A 16,144-nucleotide genomic window follows, 5' to 3' on the forward strand; every position below is an offset into this window, starting at 1 on the left:
GTTCCATGGAGAGAAGTTTTTCCGCAGACCGAGGGGGGGGGGCGTGGTTTTGTGTGTTGCCTGCATCCCACAGATGGGGCTTTGCTTGTTTGTGTGGACCGGTTGCTGGCATTCCACAGCCTGGTACCGGTCCAGGGCCCAGGGATTGGGGACCTCTGCTCTAGGCAAATGCTGTATAAAACCAAAACAAACATCTTAAATTTAAAAATTCAATCAAATCCATCTATCCATTGATTTCAGCACTTTCCTTTTCTTACTTCCCTCAAGCTGTATTTCAATCTCTGGACTTGCCACAGCCAACTTGGTGTGGAAAAACTCGGCATGGCCAACTTGCTGTGGGACAAGAGTTATATTAATATCGAAGAAATGGTGGAACAGAATCATTAAAGAAAGAATGTAAAAGCAGGGACAAAATGAAATGTGAATGACAAAAATTAAAATATTTTTTTATTATTTTAAATAATTAAATTGAATGGTTGCATTGTCCTGCAGCGAGTTGGCCTGTGGCAAGTTAACCCATTCCAGGCAGCAACACCTAAGAGGAGGTAGGGAAGACAGGCTTCAGATGAAGCCAAGGACACTGCCAGGCAGGGCTCTATCTAGCCCTAGTCTTTTGAAGGCCTTTACCTCCCCCTTAGTTATGTTTTGCACCCCCTATTTTCCTTCTATTTAAATATACTAATGTCAATAAACAGTGACTTAATTACACTGCCAAATTTTAAACTTACAAGCTTTAAAATACATTTCTTGATTTATGTCACTCCTTTCGTCATTGCAAACCAAACCCCCATTGCAAACTTGCCCACAAATTTTACTACTCTAATGAATATGTGATTTATTTTCTCTTATATAAATGGGTGAAAATATCATGGAACATACATTTCATCTTATAATGGTAACAATTTATTGTTGCCAACTTAAAATTGTGGTAATATGACATTTAAATATTTATTACATGACACGTTATTAAAAACAAGATCATTAAGATCTGCATTCACATCATTAGTGTTTGTCAATTCAATTTTTTAGTCTTGCAGACTAGTTGAATTCAGAAATTTCATTTCTGTTAGTTTTGGTGATCTGAAATGACATTAGAGCTGTTTAAAGTTGTGGTCTACACAAAATTACCTCTTAAGAGCTCTTTGTGTTTGTTGCTGAAGAGTGGAAACATTACCATGAATGTACAAAACATCTGACCAGCAGGTATTGGAAAAAATGGTATTCAGGTAATTGCCTGGATCCTGTAATAAATTAAAATCTTTCAGAATGACTAAGCCTCAGAATGTCCTCTTTAGAAGGTACTGAAATGTTCCTTTTGTGACCCACAGAACTGTCTCTTTTTATGAGGCAAGTGTAGAAAAAAAGACTCAATAGGTGGTTGGCTACACTGGCAAATGCTGGGTTTAAAAGAGGGCACTGAAGAAGATTGCTCAAGTGAATTGAAAAAAGGTTGAAGCAAACTTCTCTTGAGGTCTCCCAACACTCACTGAGTGGGTTGGTCAAATATGTCATACCGAGACACACGGCACTGAGGCAGTCAGAAGGAAAGCGGCTCTATAGTGCAAGGCCACCTGGGTTTAGTTGATTTTTGTTTTTGTTTTCAGTCCCAGAATTCTCTGACTCATGTCTCTTGAAGAAGTTGTTTGGCAGGCTACCCATCAAACCGCCTTCTAATGTCTGCAGCCCATCATCCTCATCTCATGAACCAAATGAGCCACTGAGCTTGTCATACCCATTCCTGGACAGGTCTTCTGTAGTATGTCACACTTTGCTGGACCTCTTTATTTTTGAACTGGAAGATTGTGTATACCAAGACAAGGATACACAGAGATAATATGCAGGGGATCACAACTGCAATTGCGTTAACGGTGCTAGGCACATCGTTTATAGTTACCATAATATCAACATCATCATGAGAGAGGCGTCGGTCTTTGCTTCGTTCAACTTCCTTCTGGTTGCAACCCATCCAGTCTTTGAGAATTGACCTAGGATACCCCGGCTCCACAGTCAGCCTCTGGTTATCAAACTTCCAGTATTCCTTACCTTTATAAAAGTAAGTATAAACTGAAAAAGAAAGCAGAAATTACTCCATTCATGCACTACTAGAATCACAGGAATCAGTCATTTAGGCCATTGTGTATAGGAATCCAAATTAAGTCTTCCCAGACAAATTGCTGTCCAGAATTGGGCACAATTTTGAAGTGGAGCCTAATTAAAAGAATAGAGTGGAATGATTACTTATGATTTGGTAATTGCATTTTTTGATGCAGCCTAAAATTGAATTTGGCATCTTTGTAAGCCAATATATTTTTGGCTCAAATTCAGTCTGAAATCAACAATAATTCCAAGATCTTTTTTGCAACTATTTTTAACAAGGCAGGTATCCCTCATCATACACATCTGCATTTGATTTTTGTTTCATAAGTGAAGAACTTTTTATTTGTCTTTTTAAGATTTGTTTTTACTTTTAGCCATTTCTCAAATCTATCAGCATAATCTTAAATTTTCCTTCTCTCCTCTAGACTATTAACTACTGCAGTCAATACTGTATCATTTGCAAATCTGATGTATTACTTCATCTCCTCAATCAAATCATAAATTTCTGAAAAATAGAGGACCCCAAACTGATTGACATTCCACTCAACATAGTTGAATGAGAAATTATTCCTGAGCAGTCTGAATGAAACCTTGAACGCAGTTCGGAATACAGTAAGTTTTCAAATCAATAATTCAATAATACAGGACAATAATTCAATAATTGTCCTGTAATCCAACCTACACTTAACTAGCTTGTTACATTAATCAGCATGTCATGGAGTATTTTATCAAATGCTTTACTGCAATCAGGATATAGAAAATCTGCATAGTAAGGGTGGAGATAAAGTAGAGAATTTTGTATATGGCAAAACTAGCCATACTTTAGAAGACAGTAAAAAGAAACAATTATTTAGATTTTCCTATACAGAGAAAATTATATTTCCTTCATTTGCATTAGAAAGAAAAATGAGAATAGGAATAAGCATCCATTTATTGTTTAAGGTCAACAAAGCTCACTGATGAAATCAATCCAGCTTAGTTGAAATACAGACTTCAGCAAATCAGATACCTAGCCAAAATTTCCAGGAACAAAATATGTATTGCCTTGTCAGCAATCTGCTTATAAGCATGCATATTTGCATTATTATGATTGCTTGGTCATAGCAATCCAAATGCTGTGCTTAGGGGAAAAAAAAAGACATTAAGTGCTATTGAACCAAATACAACATGTTTATACTCACAGCCTTCTTTGCTGACAAAAGCCCCTTGTGGAGCTTGTGGAATCCCTTTCCACACAGTGATTGGTTTGGGGTAGCCTGGATCTGTTGCTCTCTTGTCTTCATTATATCTCCAGTATTTATCTCCTTTGAAGAAGTATGTTTTGCCTACAGGTTCCCACCGTAAAGCTGTGTCAATCCCTTCCCGGGGAAGACAGCTTCCCAACTCCACTAGGCTGTGCGGATACCCTGGTTCTGCTGTCACTTCCTTAAAAACCCAGTACTTATCTCCTAGATTTGAGGAGAAAAGAACATACATAATATATAATTACTAAGAGCTAATTAAATTATTAACTATTTTTTTTATCCTAGAAGTTCAGAAAATAACATGCAACAATTTTTCACTGTTTTCACTGATTCAAAAGGGTTTTCTGATAGCTGAATCAGCCAGAGAGCCTAATCTATTGGGCAGTAGCAAATCGCAGTTGATAAACTGCCTTCCATAAAGTTGACCGTGTGGTTGCAACGTGTTGGAAATTTTTAAAGTTTTCTGGAAAATAATCCACAATTCAGAAACCTGATGCAAATATGGACTATGCTAAAGACTGTGTCCCTCAGAATGATTATCTGAAGAATAGAATTTTTTTAAAAAAAGTTACTTAGCAATAAGAACGTTTTGCCTAGGTTTTTACTTTGTATAAAAACATCTAAATATCATCAAGTTTTTTTAAATAATAAAAATATCTTGATGGGGTTTGTGTGCTCTGAAGAAAATAAGAACTATGCCAAGGTTCAATCATACTGGACAGTTTTCATCTGAGGAGATGGACAACTGTCTCTCCCATTAACAGTATGGTAAGATGTAATTTAAAGAAACCCATACTGAATCAGTCACCACCCGGTCAACAAGGACTGCCCTTCCTTCCTTCCTTCCTTCCTTCCTTCCTTCCTTCCTTCCTTCCTTCCTTCCTTCCTTTATTTATTTTTATTTTTAACCAACAAGACAAAACAAAGTAAAACATAACACACATACACACACAATATATACTCCTCCTTTTTTTTTTACAGCAATTGCATAACGGTAATCTATTATTTACATTTCCCCCCTTATTCTTCTTTAGAATATTTGTCCTTATAGCCCCATTATTTCTTATTTACATTTTTCTTCCTTCATGTTCTACTTCTTATTAAGAATAATTCATATTATTATTATACATTATTATACACATATTTTCACTTTTGACCTTTCCATATTTATTCTCCTCTATTATTTCTAGTCTCCAACCAGACATACAACTTGTTCCATGTTATATAATACTCTGTGTCTTCCTTTTCTTTTATCTCTTTTGTTAATTTGTCCATCTCAGCACAGTCCAGGATTTTTCTTATTACTTCTTCCTCTGATGTCTTTACTTCCATTAATCTATTTCTCTCTATCCCGAGAGCCCTGCTCAATTTCCACTCCAAACTAGACAACTTTCTACATATACCCATTTTACTGCAGAGCATTTTGGGAATTCAATTCCTTAATTCATGATCCATGCTTTTCTCAACACAGCAACTTGTTCTTCCAAATTTTGCAAGGCAACACACTATTTATTTTTCTATTACATTACTGTTTTTGCTTATCATACTATACAATCAATATTTTAAGAAGATGGCAGATTGACACCAAACTGACAGCAGTTTATGGAAAACTGAAGGTTCTCTGAGACATAGCTTAATAATAAAAAAACAAAGAAAACTAGTTTAATCTGAAAAAGCAAGATAAATATAAACAAAGTCCTTTGAGACTATCTTCCTTGGCAAATTGTTATCTATGAAGTCCTTACTCCAGCAACAATGGAGGAGGAAGTTGCAGTTGAAAAGACTTGAAAAGATTATATTTTCACAGATGTTTACCAAGTATTGCCTGGTTTTGAAATTTTGAAGGTAAAAGAAAATATACATATAAATGCATGCATTTCTACAATTACAAATTATATTTCACATACATGTTTTCTTATATATATATTTTAAAATTATGTTTTAGAATGACTAACCTTCTTTAATCTCTTGATTATTCAAAAATCAACAAAGATGAAAAAGTGAACAAAAATGTATTAAGGCCAAGTTTTCAATGTGTGCTAGCATCTGTTTTAATAATATTCATATTATTGTAGAACTGTTTGTATTTACATGATAAAAATATTAATACCTTTAAAGAAAACAAATTTTCCATCAGATCTTTCATAGGCAGCATCAATTTTTGCTGGGAGCCCTTTCCAGAACTGCTCAATTTGCATGGGATAACCCTCTTGTACTCGACTGTTACGAAGACGCCAAAACCAGCGGTCCTAACAAAAGAAAACAACCTCCTAGGATTATACTTCAGATTCCAGTAAGAGGAAACAAAACAGTGAAAGAGGTTTTATACTGATTTCTTTAAAAAAGCAGTGCAAGACGTTTCGTTACCTGAGGCACAGCAGCAGGATGAGATGCACAGGACTCAAAGCCAATCCAGTTATTTTGGCACGAGTGGAATTTTACTTCCAGAAAAGCAGAGTGGTACTTATGTTATGGGGTACCTGTATTATTTCTATCATCAATGCCTCTCTCCTTCCTTGGAAGTAAAAGCTTAAGACAGGCTATCTCACTCTGTCTAATAATAGAACTAGCTCTTGACTCCAGTCTTTCCCACCCCCACCCCCAAGATTACTTGATAACATTGATTTCCAGAAGAAAACCATCTCAAATCCATGTCCTTTCTTTTTCTACATTCTATGTTCATCTTTATATTCAAATCAAGTATCAAATGATGCACTAATTTGCTCTCCTTCCACTCCCATTCTTTTTACTTAAAGACATGCAGAAATTCAGAACAGAATACAAAGCAATAAAAATTTACAATATTAAGCAATATAAAAACCCATATTTAAAACAATATTTAAAAATACAAAGAAACAGCAACACATACATAAAACATTGATGTGTTCTTAAAAGATTTTTAAAAGAATGTCATAGAAACATTAAACTTGCAGCAATCCTAAATATTAGCATCTTAGGCTATCATCTCATTCAGTATAATGAATCCCTATTGGTCTAGATCTGTAATCTTTATCTAAGGATAAAGTGTGTTTCTTTCTTATGATACACAGCCAACTACTCGGCTCAACAGAACATTTTAAAGAAGCAACAATCACTTTCCTTTTCTGCAATTAAACCGATGCAGGAAAATCCATTTAGACTTTACAGCTTGCTCAGCTTAATGATACATCCTGCTTTGCTCAGCAGATTTACACATTATGATATAATTCTAGATCTAGTGTATCACTACTGTAAAATGTTTGCACTTTGGGATAGGATATAATGGTACTTGTAAAATTTTGCTTTTCCCAAATCACAGAGAAAAATGTGCAAACTTGTTTCTATTTGTGCAAGCAATTCGATGTAAGACAATTTGATATATCAATGATACTAAACTCAGCATATTATGGTCCTTTGTTTGTTAGGGTTTAACATTCTGCTTTAAAAAAAAATTTGATACAAAATTTTTCAATTAGAAATGACCAAAAAAGTGAGGAATTAATTAGAAAATAGAGTTTTTTCTGATAGATAAGAGGATTATTCTGGTTCAAATACCTTCTAACCATTTCAGAAAATTTAATATAAAGCATAGCATTATTATTTTTCACATTTGCAGAGCAAAATGTCAGCATATGCTTGCCACCTCATGCCCCAGACATATCTAAGCCCCATTTATGAAACAACTCTTCACAGTGACTACAGTTCTGGCAGGCAAAAAATTGCTACATCAAAACAAATGCCAAAAACAGAACACAGCATATTCTTGGAAGCAATGTGAAAACAATCTTTATTTTAGATTAAAAATGTTTAGATTTACCGGTAGGTCATCTAAATATTTGAGAAGGAAAGACATTGTGTCACCGGCTATATCAAAGTATCCTAGTAATTCCTCAGACAAAGAATGCAGGCAAATTCATTGCAAGTCAGTCATTATTGAATTAGATTAGTGATATCAAAATACCAAATGACTTGGTTGACAGGCAATCAATGATACACTCCTTTGTAATATATAGAGATTAATAAAAACCACACTTCTAGAACAGTTCTTCCTACCTTGAAAACAAACATTTCTCCTCGGAACAGAGCCACAGTATTGAAATTTCCGTCACATATGTTGGGTTTGCTGCCAGGAGCAGAAGGCCTGTCCCCTAGAGGAGGCCTGGGAGGCCGTGAGTGTCTGTCATGTTTTCTTTCTGAAGTTGAATGGATTCTGCGGACAGGAAGGGTTGGTAAAGGTCTGGTGGGTTCCAGCGGCTCAGCAGGTGGACCTAAGCAAAAAAGAAGGGGGAAAAACTGAAAAGCAGTTGGGAGTGTTTTCCCCACTACGTTAAACGTTGTCAGACAGCTTGAGCATGTTTTTCTAAAGATTTTATCAAAATATTTCCTTTGTCTACAACTGCAATATAATTTTCAGTGTCCTGCAGCAAATTACTTTTGGATAATATAATTACCAACAATATTGAATTTTTCTACATAAAGTGCTTTAGCTATTAGTCTATCGATGGATGTAACCCTTTTATGGTTGCCGTGGAACGTATTGCACATCACATGTGGGTAAGGCTTAGAAAAAAATAAAAAGTACCCAGGACACGTATATTCGCCTTCATTCGTGAAAAATTAAAGCCTTTTATTATTATTTTTTTTTGCAAGTGTGGAGAAGATATTTATTGGGTTATGAGTCACTCCAGTGCTCAGGGGACATGTTTATATTTCATTGCTACAACCTGGCAGTGCATTTGCACACTAGTGCAAGCTCGAAGTGCCATGGTACTGCAAGCTGTCATTCAATTATAATTTTGGAATGGACTGAGGGTACTGAGATGTGGAGATATGGCAGAGAGATGCAGGAAAGAGTGCTTTGCTTACAGCAGACAAGGGCCAATTTGTGATATATCCAGAGCATTATAGTTATTTTGTATTTTTCTTTTTTAATTGATTTCACAGGTTTGGTATTATTATGATGTAGTCATGTCTTGTAATTTATCTTCTTCCATGAAATGCTTGTAGTTTTATATATTTAAAAGTTAGAAAGCTTTAAAAAAAGCTTAAGCAGAAGGATAGCAAATGGAGGAACAGATCTGTCTCTCAACACATTGGGCTTCTAAATTGGATGCGGGATGGGTGAAGCTCTCTGGAAAATAAGCAATAGTAGCAGAAGCTATCAGACCATGACTCCAGAGCATGATCAGGGCTTCTGAAAGGTAATGTTGGGAATTCCAGCCTTTCACCCTGTACACTTCAACAATTGGCTACACAAAGGTTGTTGGATACAAAGCATGGTGATAACATGATGAAAGCTGTAGCTCTTAATCTTTTTAAAGCTTTTCTTTTTTGTTGCTCTTTTCTTTATTGCTTCAAAAGAGAAAATTGTTTTAATACTACAGAAGGGAACTCTTAGTGATTACATGAAAATAGGGAGGAGAGAAAAAAATCAAGAAACGGAAATGCAGTCTTGTGAAAGAAACCCTGTGGGGAATGGCACTAAAAGTCCATTCCTTGGCATGAGTGTTGTTGACATATGCAGCCTAAACATTTTTTTGTGATAAAGTTGGCACAGCTATGAGATAAGGACAAAGGGTGCCAAGCTTGCCACATGTAATGTTACATGTGCTAGTCAATAAATGTTTGTGACATTTCAGTAGCTGCATTTTACTTATGGTTTATACTCAATAGTTGTCCTTGCTATAGTGGTGAAAGAGCATGCTACCAACAACAGCTTGTTTTGACTTGAGAAAATGTAATTTCCTTACAACTGATGCATTCATAGAGGCAGCCTTCATTTGCAGCCAGCTCAATAGTTGAGTAATTGTTGCATATTTCTTATTGAAATAACCTCTGCTTATATCAAAATAGAATACACTTAAAGACACCATTTGAAATTCAACAATGAACGTGAAGTCTGAAATGCCTGAGCAGTTTTCTGAAGACATGTCTTTATTTCAGTGGTGGGATATTTCAGGGGTACATGATATCTTAGCAGGCAAGCAAGAAAACTACATTTTCTTCTGAAGGGGCTAAAATCAATTTAAGAAGTAAAATGGATGTCTTAGGCCTTAGCCCATCAAATATTGGTAATAAAAAATGAAGCTATTTTAAATAATAATTTTCCCACAGTAAACTTCATGAAACAAATTTGAGAAATGCTCCAACTCTTCAGAATCACAATTCTGGTTTATAATTTAATTTGTCAAGGTTCTGACTGATGATCCCAACGAGGTAAGCACAGCTGAGACATTCCAATCTCTAACATACAACTTTATTGAGCACACCATATCGGCACTGATGCATAGAAAACCACTCTGGCTAAATTGGCACCAGAACCATAAATTAAAAGTATAGAAACTCCCATTTCCCCTGACAGTGCAAGTCACATTCCCCAATTAAATATCAGACAATTGTTATGAGAGAAATCTTTCATTACTTCATAAATAATCTGAATGACCTTGATTCTCAGACTTCACAGCTCACCTGCAAATGCACATTCCATTCATTCCCCCTCCCCCCTGGATCTGTAGGCAAGCCAAGAAACAGAAATGGCTGAAGTATCATGAGGTTTCTTTAAAGCTTGACATAATTATTAAAACCCATTTGAAATTATGGGATATTAAATTTTTCTTACCATAGATCTTCTGAATTCCTTGAAGGTCATCTTGGGGTAACTTAAAGTTGTGTGTCTCCATGTACTGATAAAAAGGAGCCATAATAGCACTAGGGTCATTGGAATGCTCAAGGCCTAATGCATGACCCAATTCATGTACTGCAACCAGAAAAAGATCATTTCCTATAGAAGCAAAGTATGTAGCTATTAGCTTCTGTATTAATAGGACAAGAGTTCCAATCACAAGCTTCACAAATTTTTATTATCTCAGCATTATAGTGGTATAGCTGTTATGGCTTTACAAAGAAACTCAGACTACATCTGAATATAATTGCAATATCTATTGTGTCTTTTGTATACTGTTTCTGCTTGTATAATAGAATTAACAATTTTTGTGTATTTAATTGACTCAATATCATCTCAATAGTCCTGGCAACAATATCAAAAACAGTATCAGCTACACAAATCAGTTCAGGTTCATAGACAATTTTCTAATATTGTACTCAGTACATGTTTTGAGATTATGACTTCAATCATTCTTAGCAAGCATACCACAAAGCAATGTTATTCATTAAAGATAATTTGATTCTTGTTAACAAGATTTTGCAAAGGCTGCTGATTGTATGTGACCAAGCTATCACAGACACTACTTGTATCACACTGCAAAATCTACAGTAAATCTGAGGGAAAAGAATTTCAGAGGTCAAAGTAGCCTCTGTTTATCATTTATCAAGACACAGAGCATAAATAGGCAGTTTTAGGCAATGTACGGTCCAAAAAGACAAAATATGAAATCTAAGTTTACAATATTATGCCCCAAATCAAGACAGAATTTGGAAAAATATACTTAGTATCACTTAAAATAAAGAGGACATCCTACAATACTGGAAGAGAGCCCCAAGTCATTTTTTTATTTTAATTTTAGGCATTCTTATTTTGTATCTCAAGTCATTACATTCTATAGAGCTAGAGGTCTTCAAGATGCTCATATATCTACATTATATCCAGTGTAAAAAACATACTCTATTGCAAATGAACTCTAGCAGATTAACTGTATCTTTACAGTTTGCAGAAGGATTTTCTTAAATGGAAGAACTTATCTAGATATTTTAGAAAATAATTTTCATTAACAAATTTAAGAATAATAAAATACGAATTTTTAAAAATTAAGTGAGCACTAAACACACAAAAACACCAACAACCTCTATATACTCTATTACATTATTATTCTTAATTTTATTATGTGTTCCAAAATAAAAACAGTGGAACGTAGCACTTTTTTGTTTCTTGTCATCTTTAAAAAAAAATGAGAATCATGTTTCAATTAATATATCAATATAATTGTCCTTCAGATGTTTTTTGCATACAAGTATTTCTGTGTAAAAGTATATGTGCCATTGTTACCAAACGTCTTATGTAATTTGTGTATCACCGTTCCATTGCTGTATTATTAATTTTACCTCTTGAAATGTAAGAAATTATCTTGAGAACCTAAATGGCAAGGCTGCACATATTTATTTACTTATTTTTATTCATTAGATTTATGTGCTGTCCATCTCATCTACAGGCTACTATTGTCCAGTATTGATGTTGCAACTGGAGAAATGTTAAAATATGAATATTATTTATGGAATGCCTGTGTAATTTATTTATAATTTGTATAATGATTGGATCTATGGCTGCCATTTGGAAAATTTCTGCCATGGTTCCTTAAGATGCACACAACCTAAGGAAGAAGAATATCTTTTTACTAACTTTGGTGGCACTGCTGCCTGCACCACAGCCTCCTGTCCATTCTTCTCAGGTGCTGCTTCTCCTCAACTCTATCCAGCTAACTGCAGGGACAGCTAGGGCGTTAGGTTTTATAGTGACAGGCAGACAAAACACAACAGGAAATACCATTTGACAAAAAAGGGGGGGGGGAATTCTGCATATATTTTGCTAATTCAAAACTTGTATCTGGGAATGTTTTAGCATATGATAAATCAATAGGTGAGATCAAACTGTTAAAATTTAAAAATGAAGAAAAAAAAATAACAGGCTATACAATCAATCCCCTGGTATGAATAGGAATAATACCAAAACTATAATGATATAAAATCAATATAAACCATTCTAATCTGCCTATAACCTTTTTTTGTTATTTAGCTATATTAACTTTTGCTATCATAATAAATATATAGTTAGCTATAAATTCTTCGTATAATGTATTTCAGGTGTATATGTTAAAAACAGGAGTTAGATGATCGTAGTCTAGGTGCAGCATATTGAAATACCACAAATATGAAGGAAACATGAGACGGGATTTATTTAGAATAAATGATAAACAACTACTTACTTAATAGGATAATAAACATTTACCTGTATAACACATGCATGTTTTTAACGTGCACATGCAATTAACTTATGCACTAGAAAAGGAAAATATTAAGTGTAAATAAAAAAGCTAAAAGATAAATGCTCAAATGGGGTGTTCAAAAGAAGCAATGCTAATATACCTGTTTTTATTTCAAAGCAACCTATAAATCTACACTTGCTTAGATTTAGGAATGCAGAACCACTGAAGTATATATAAGCATAAACTCCTAGTTCAATATAGTTCAGGAAAAGGGGCATCTAGCCACCCCTGGCAGTCATTTACAATGTTGGCAGTCCCTGACAGCCATTTAATTTACTGAATTTTTAATAGGCTTCTTCACATCATTAACTCAACGCATAGGAAATGTAATGGACCAAACGGATCCATTTTTCTGTGTCCCTAGACCTAACAAAATAGTCCTTTGCCTCTATAGCAGGGCTTTCAAATGTAACTTTCCAAATGCTATCCATCAGAAAATTCTGCCTAGCTCCTGCTCAATGAAATAATGTTTTGGATAGATCCACAAAGATTCCACAAACAATAAAAATATTCATCTGGATAGAAACACGTAAAAGCATCTGATTTTGTAAGAGTCTTTCTGCGGTCTCAATTGTCTAATGAACTAATGAATTGTATAATCTCCCAGTATGATTGCAGGGCATTTTGAAATCCAATATTACATATCAATGAAGAAATCTAAAGCATCTTGACTGATCTATTCTTTTCCCTTGCAAAATGTCTACACCAAATAAGAGTCTGTATATTAAAGATCAAAGCAGAGATCAAAGCACCTGTATATCAATGATCAAAGCACACAACAAAATTTTCAAAGAAAAGGGCACCCACCCGTTTACATTATTAATTTAAAAAAAAGAACTCTGAAAGGACTTGCTCTGCAAAGTTATTTAGGGCAGAAAGTTGTTTGTGTACTTGACATATAGATTCAGGCAGCACTTTACATGTAGTCCAGAGTTAATGACAGTAATTGGGATCAAAATTTCCACTGTATGCAATGCAGTTATAAAATGTGGCACGACCATATTACTTAGCAACAGCAATTCCAGCACCTCCCTTTGCCAGTGTTAAGTGAGGATCATGGGTGATTAAGCAAACTCCAGGCAGTTTGCAAGCAGGATGGCAGGCAGGTAAGGAGTGACAGCTGGCTCAAGTGCAGCAGGGCCAGGGGTGGCTATTGCCAGGTGGGGGAGGGTGCAGAAGTGGCCAGCTAGGAGCAGCATCAGTGTGGTGGGGGCGGGGGTGAGTGTTTCCAGCAAGGGAGAGTGCAAGCAACTAACTGGAGTGATTTATGGCCTTTCCTGCCAACCTCCCTATTGACAATCATGTGACTGCAGGATGCTGGAACTAGGGTAACAGTCAATTGCCAAGCACCAGATCAGGTGACTGGGGAGGGGATTCTGTGATGGTCTTTTTCAACGCTGTCATAATTTCAAATGGTTGCTGAATGAATGCAAATCTTTGTATTTTGTTATCTTCTCCAGTTCTTTCTCTTCTGGTCTGCTGTCTCTAGGTATTGCCGCATCCACTATCCCGACTTTTTTTGTCTTTCTTATTGACAGTTGTTAAGTCTGGGGTATTATGTGGCAGGTGCCTGTCTATTTGAATTCTCGTTTTCTATTACTTTGTCTCTTTTGTGGTCTCACCAGTTCTTGCTTGCAGGCAAATGGTATTTCTTGCAGATCTCCCAATATATCATCGTTGCTACTTTGTCCTGCTGTTGTTTGTAGCCAATCTGCATGATCTTCTTGTAGCAGCTAACCAGGCGGTCTACTGTTTCTTCAGCTTCTTTGCAGAGGTGGCAATTGCTGTCGGTTTCTGTCTTTTTGATTCTGGCTTTGTGTCTTTCTTAAGTCTTGGTCTTGTGCAGCCAACATTGGCTCATCTGTTTCTTTCTTCAACTTTTCTGCCCTTAGCCATTGCTACGTCTTATTATCTGCTTTGCCTGCTATTTTTTTAATGTGCTGACCATGTCAAACCTTGTCTTGCCATGTCTGTTTTCTGTTCTTCATTTGATCTTTCTTGTGAGCCAGTTTGTTCTTTCCAGTACTCAGTAAGCTTCAGTGCATCTTCTTCACTGTCCTTCAGTTATTATTTCAATATCTTTTTTCTTCATCATCCATCTAATGTACTTGCAACATTCCATGCCCACCCATTATTATTATTCTATACTTTCTTCATCTATAAAAGAGCAAGACAACCTCAATATACAAAATAAAAGTTAACACGCAAAAAGGAAAATATGTAAAATGAAACCAGAAATACAAATATGGTTCTTAGAAATTAAGAAACTAAGAGACTTATTAAAATAATTTTTAAATCCCAGAAACAATCAAGAATCTATTTTGCTCTAGCACTCTCAGCACAGCTGAACATTGTAAGTCCAATTATTTTTCACCAATGCTATGTAACAGTCTCAGAGGGTGGCTGACTTCATACTGTGGTATTATAGAAATGAATCTTATACTAGGGATATAAAGGATCTGTATTTCCAAAATAATCAGCGCAATTAGAGAACACTTTACACAAAAGCATTGTTAAAAAAATTAGCTATATTTATAGCCCAGCATTTCTGGAAAGGCAGAACTATAGGTACTGCTTCTCCAAATTAGATTTGGTGGAGGAGGTTGATATCGAACTTTCAGATCCAAATGGACACTATTTTCCTTGTTGATCATACCATGCATAATGGACATGTGGGATTAGCTTTCTTGGAACATCTACCACTAAGTATTTTTTTTTCCTTAGTGACTTCTGAATCATGAACATTTGTAGAGATTGCATATGCTTACTCTCCAAGGGATGGGGAAGACTCTAATACTACTTCCCAGAGAAAATCCCAATAAAATGACAAGCAAGTAAGGTATGTATTCCTGTACAGAATAACCAGTGGATCACATAGCAGACATACAGATCATTATAAGTACCTTGGTATCCACAGGAAACACAATGAGGAGGCAAGGAAGTCAGCAACATCCAATTACCACCAAAGGATAAGACAGAACAGCCAGCTCAATTGGAAGAACAAGATCCATGCCATCAACATGTATGCTCTGCCATTCATCAGCTAATCTGCTGGTATAGTGAGCTGGCCAAAAAAGGACATGAAAGCTGCTGATGTGAAAACCTGGAAACTCCTCACAATGTACGGAGATTTCCACCCAAGTCCAAAACCCAGAGACTGTACACTGGGCAGAAGGAGGACAGCTGGGGTCTGGTGAGTGTCAAAGCCACTGTCATGAATGAACCCCAGGGTATCCATCAATAAGATGGCACCCAAAGATGAGCTGCTGAGAGAATGTCTGAGGAAGCAGCAGATGTGGGGAAAAGGTTAAGCAGAGGAAGTGCCTTGGCAAGACAAGATCCTGCTAGGAATGTACCACTGACACATAGCCGAAGTGGCAGACATTGGGAAATTCTACTAGTGGTTGGAAAGGGCTAGACTAAAAGACAGCACTGGGGCACTGATCATAGCAGCACAAGAACAGGCACTAAGCAGCAGATCCATAGAAGAGGGATCTACCACACAAGATAGAACCCACAGTCAAACTATGCAAAGAGGCCTCAGAGACAGTCCAACAAATAGTGGCAGGGTGAAAGATACAGGCAGGAACACTATACACCGAACAGCACAACAATCAAATAGATGGCATTGTGTACAAGAACATTTGTACAGAATGTGGGCTACACCCTCCTAAGTCTAACTTGGAGATCCTACAGGAGGTTGAGGAAAATAAGAGGGCTAAGATCCAGTGCAATTTCCAGATCTAGACAAGCAGACAAGTACTGGCCAATCAACCAGATATTGTGTTAGTTGACAAAGACCAGAAGACAGCAGTGGTGATAGATATA

At 36.0% G+C, this 16,144-nt stretch overlaps 1 protein-coding gene across 3 annotated transcripts in view; it reads right to left on the minus strand.

Annotated features, from left to right (window-relative positions):
• Positions 1-880: 880 nt before the first annotated feature.
• The window catches only part of MMP24 (matrix metallopeptidase 24), a 41,300-nt gene continuing 26,036 nt past the window's right edge, over positions 881-16,144 (minus strand). For 2 of the 3 annotated variants that reach the window (XM_039319226.1, XM_039319225.1), the window contains exons 5-9: positions 9,940-10,101; positions 7,374-7,588; positions 5,452-5,590; positions 3,279-3,545; positions 881-2,064 (exon numbers count right to left, since the gene is read on the minus strand). In XM_039319226.1, coding sequence (XP_039175160.1) covers positions 1,727-2,064; positions 3,279-3,545; positions 5,452-5,590; positions 7,374-7,588; positions 9,940-10,101 — 1,121 coding nt within the window. In that variant the 3' untranslated portion in view covers positions 881-1,726. The remainder of the gene's footprint in view (positions 2,065-3,278; positions 3,546-5,451; positions 5,591-7,373; positions 7,589-9,939; positions 10,102-16,144) is intronic. The other variant, XM_039319228.1, reaches the window with a different exon arrangement.

This window comes from Crotalus tigris, unplaced genomic scaffold (assembly GCF_016545835.1).
Source record: "Crotalus tigris isolate CLP2741 ecotype Arizona unplaced genomic scaffold, ASM1654583v1 scf7180000022411.5474196:2289641, whole genome shotgun sequence".
Lineage (NCBI taxonomy): Eukaryota > Metazoa > Chordata > Lepidosauria > Squamata > Viperidae > Crotalus > Crotalus tigris.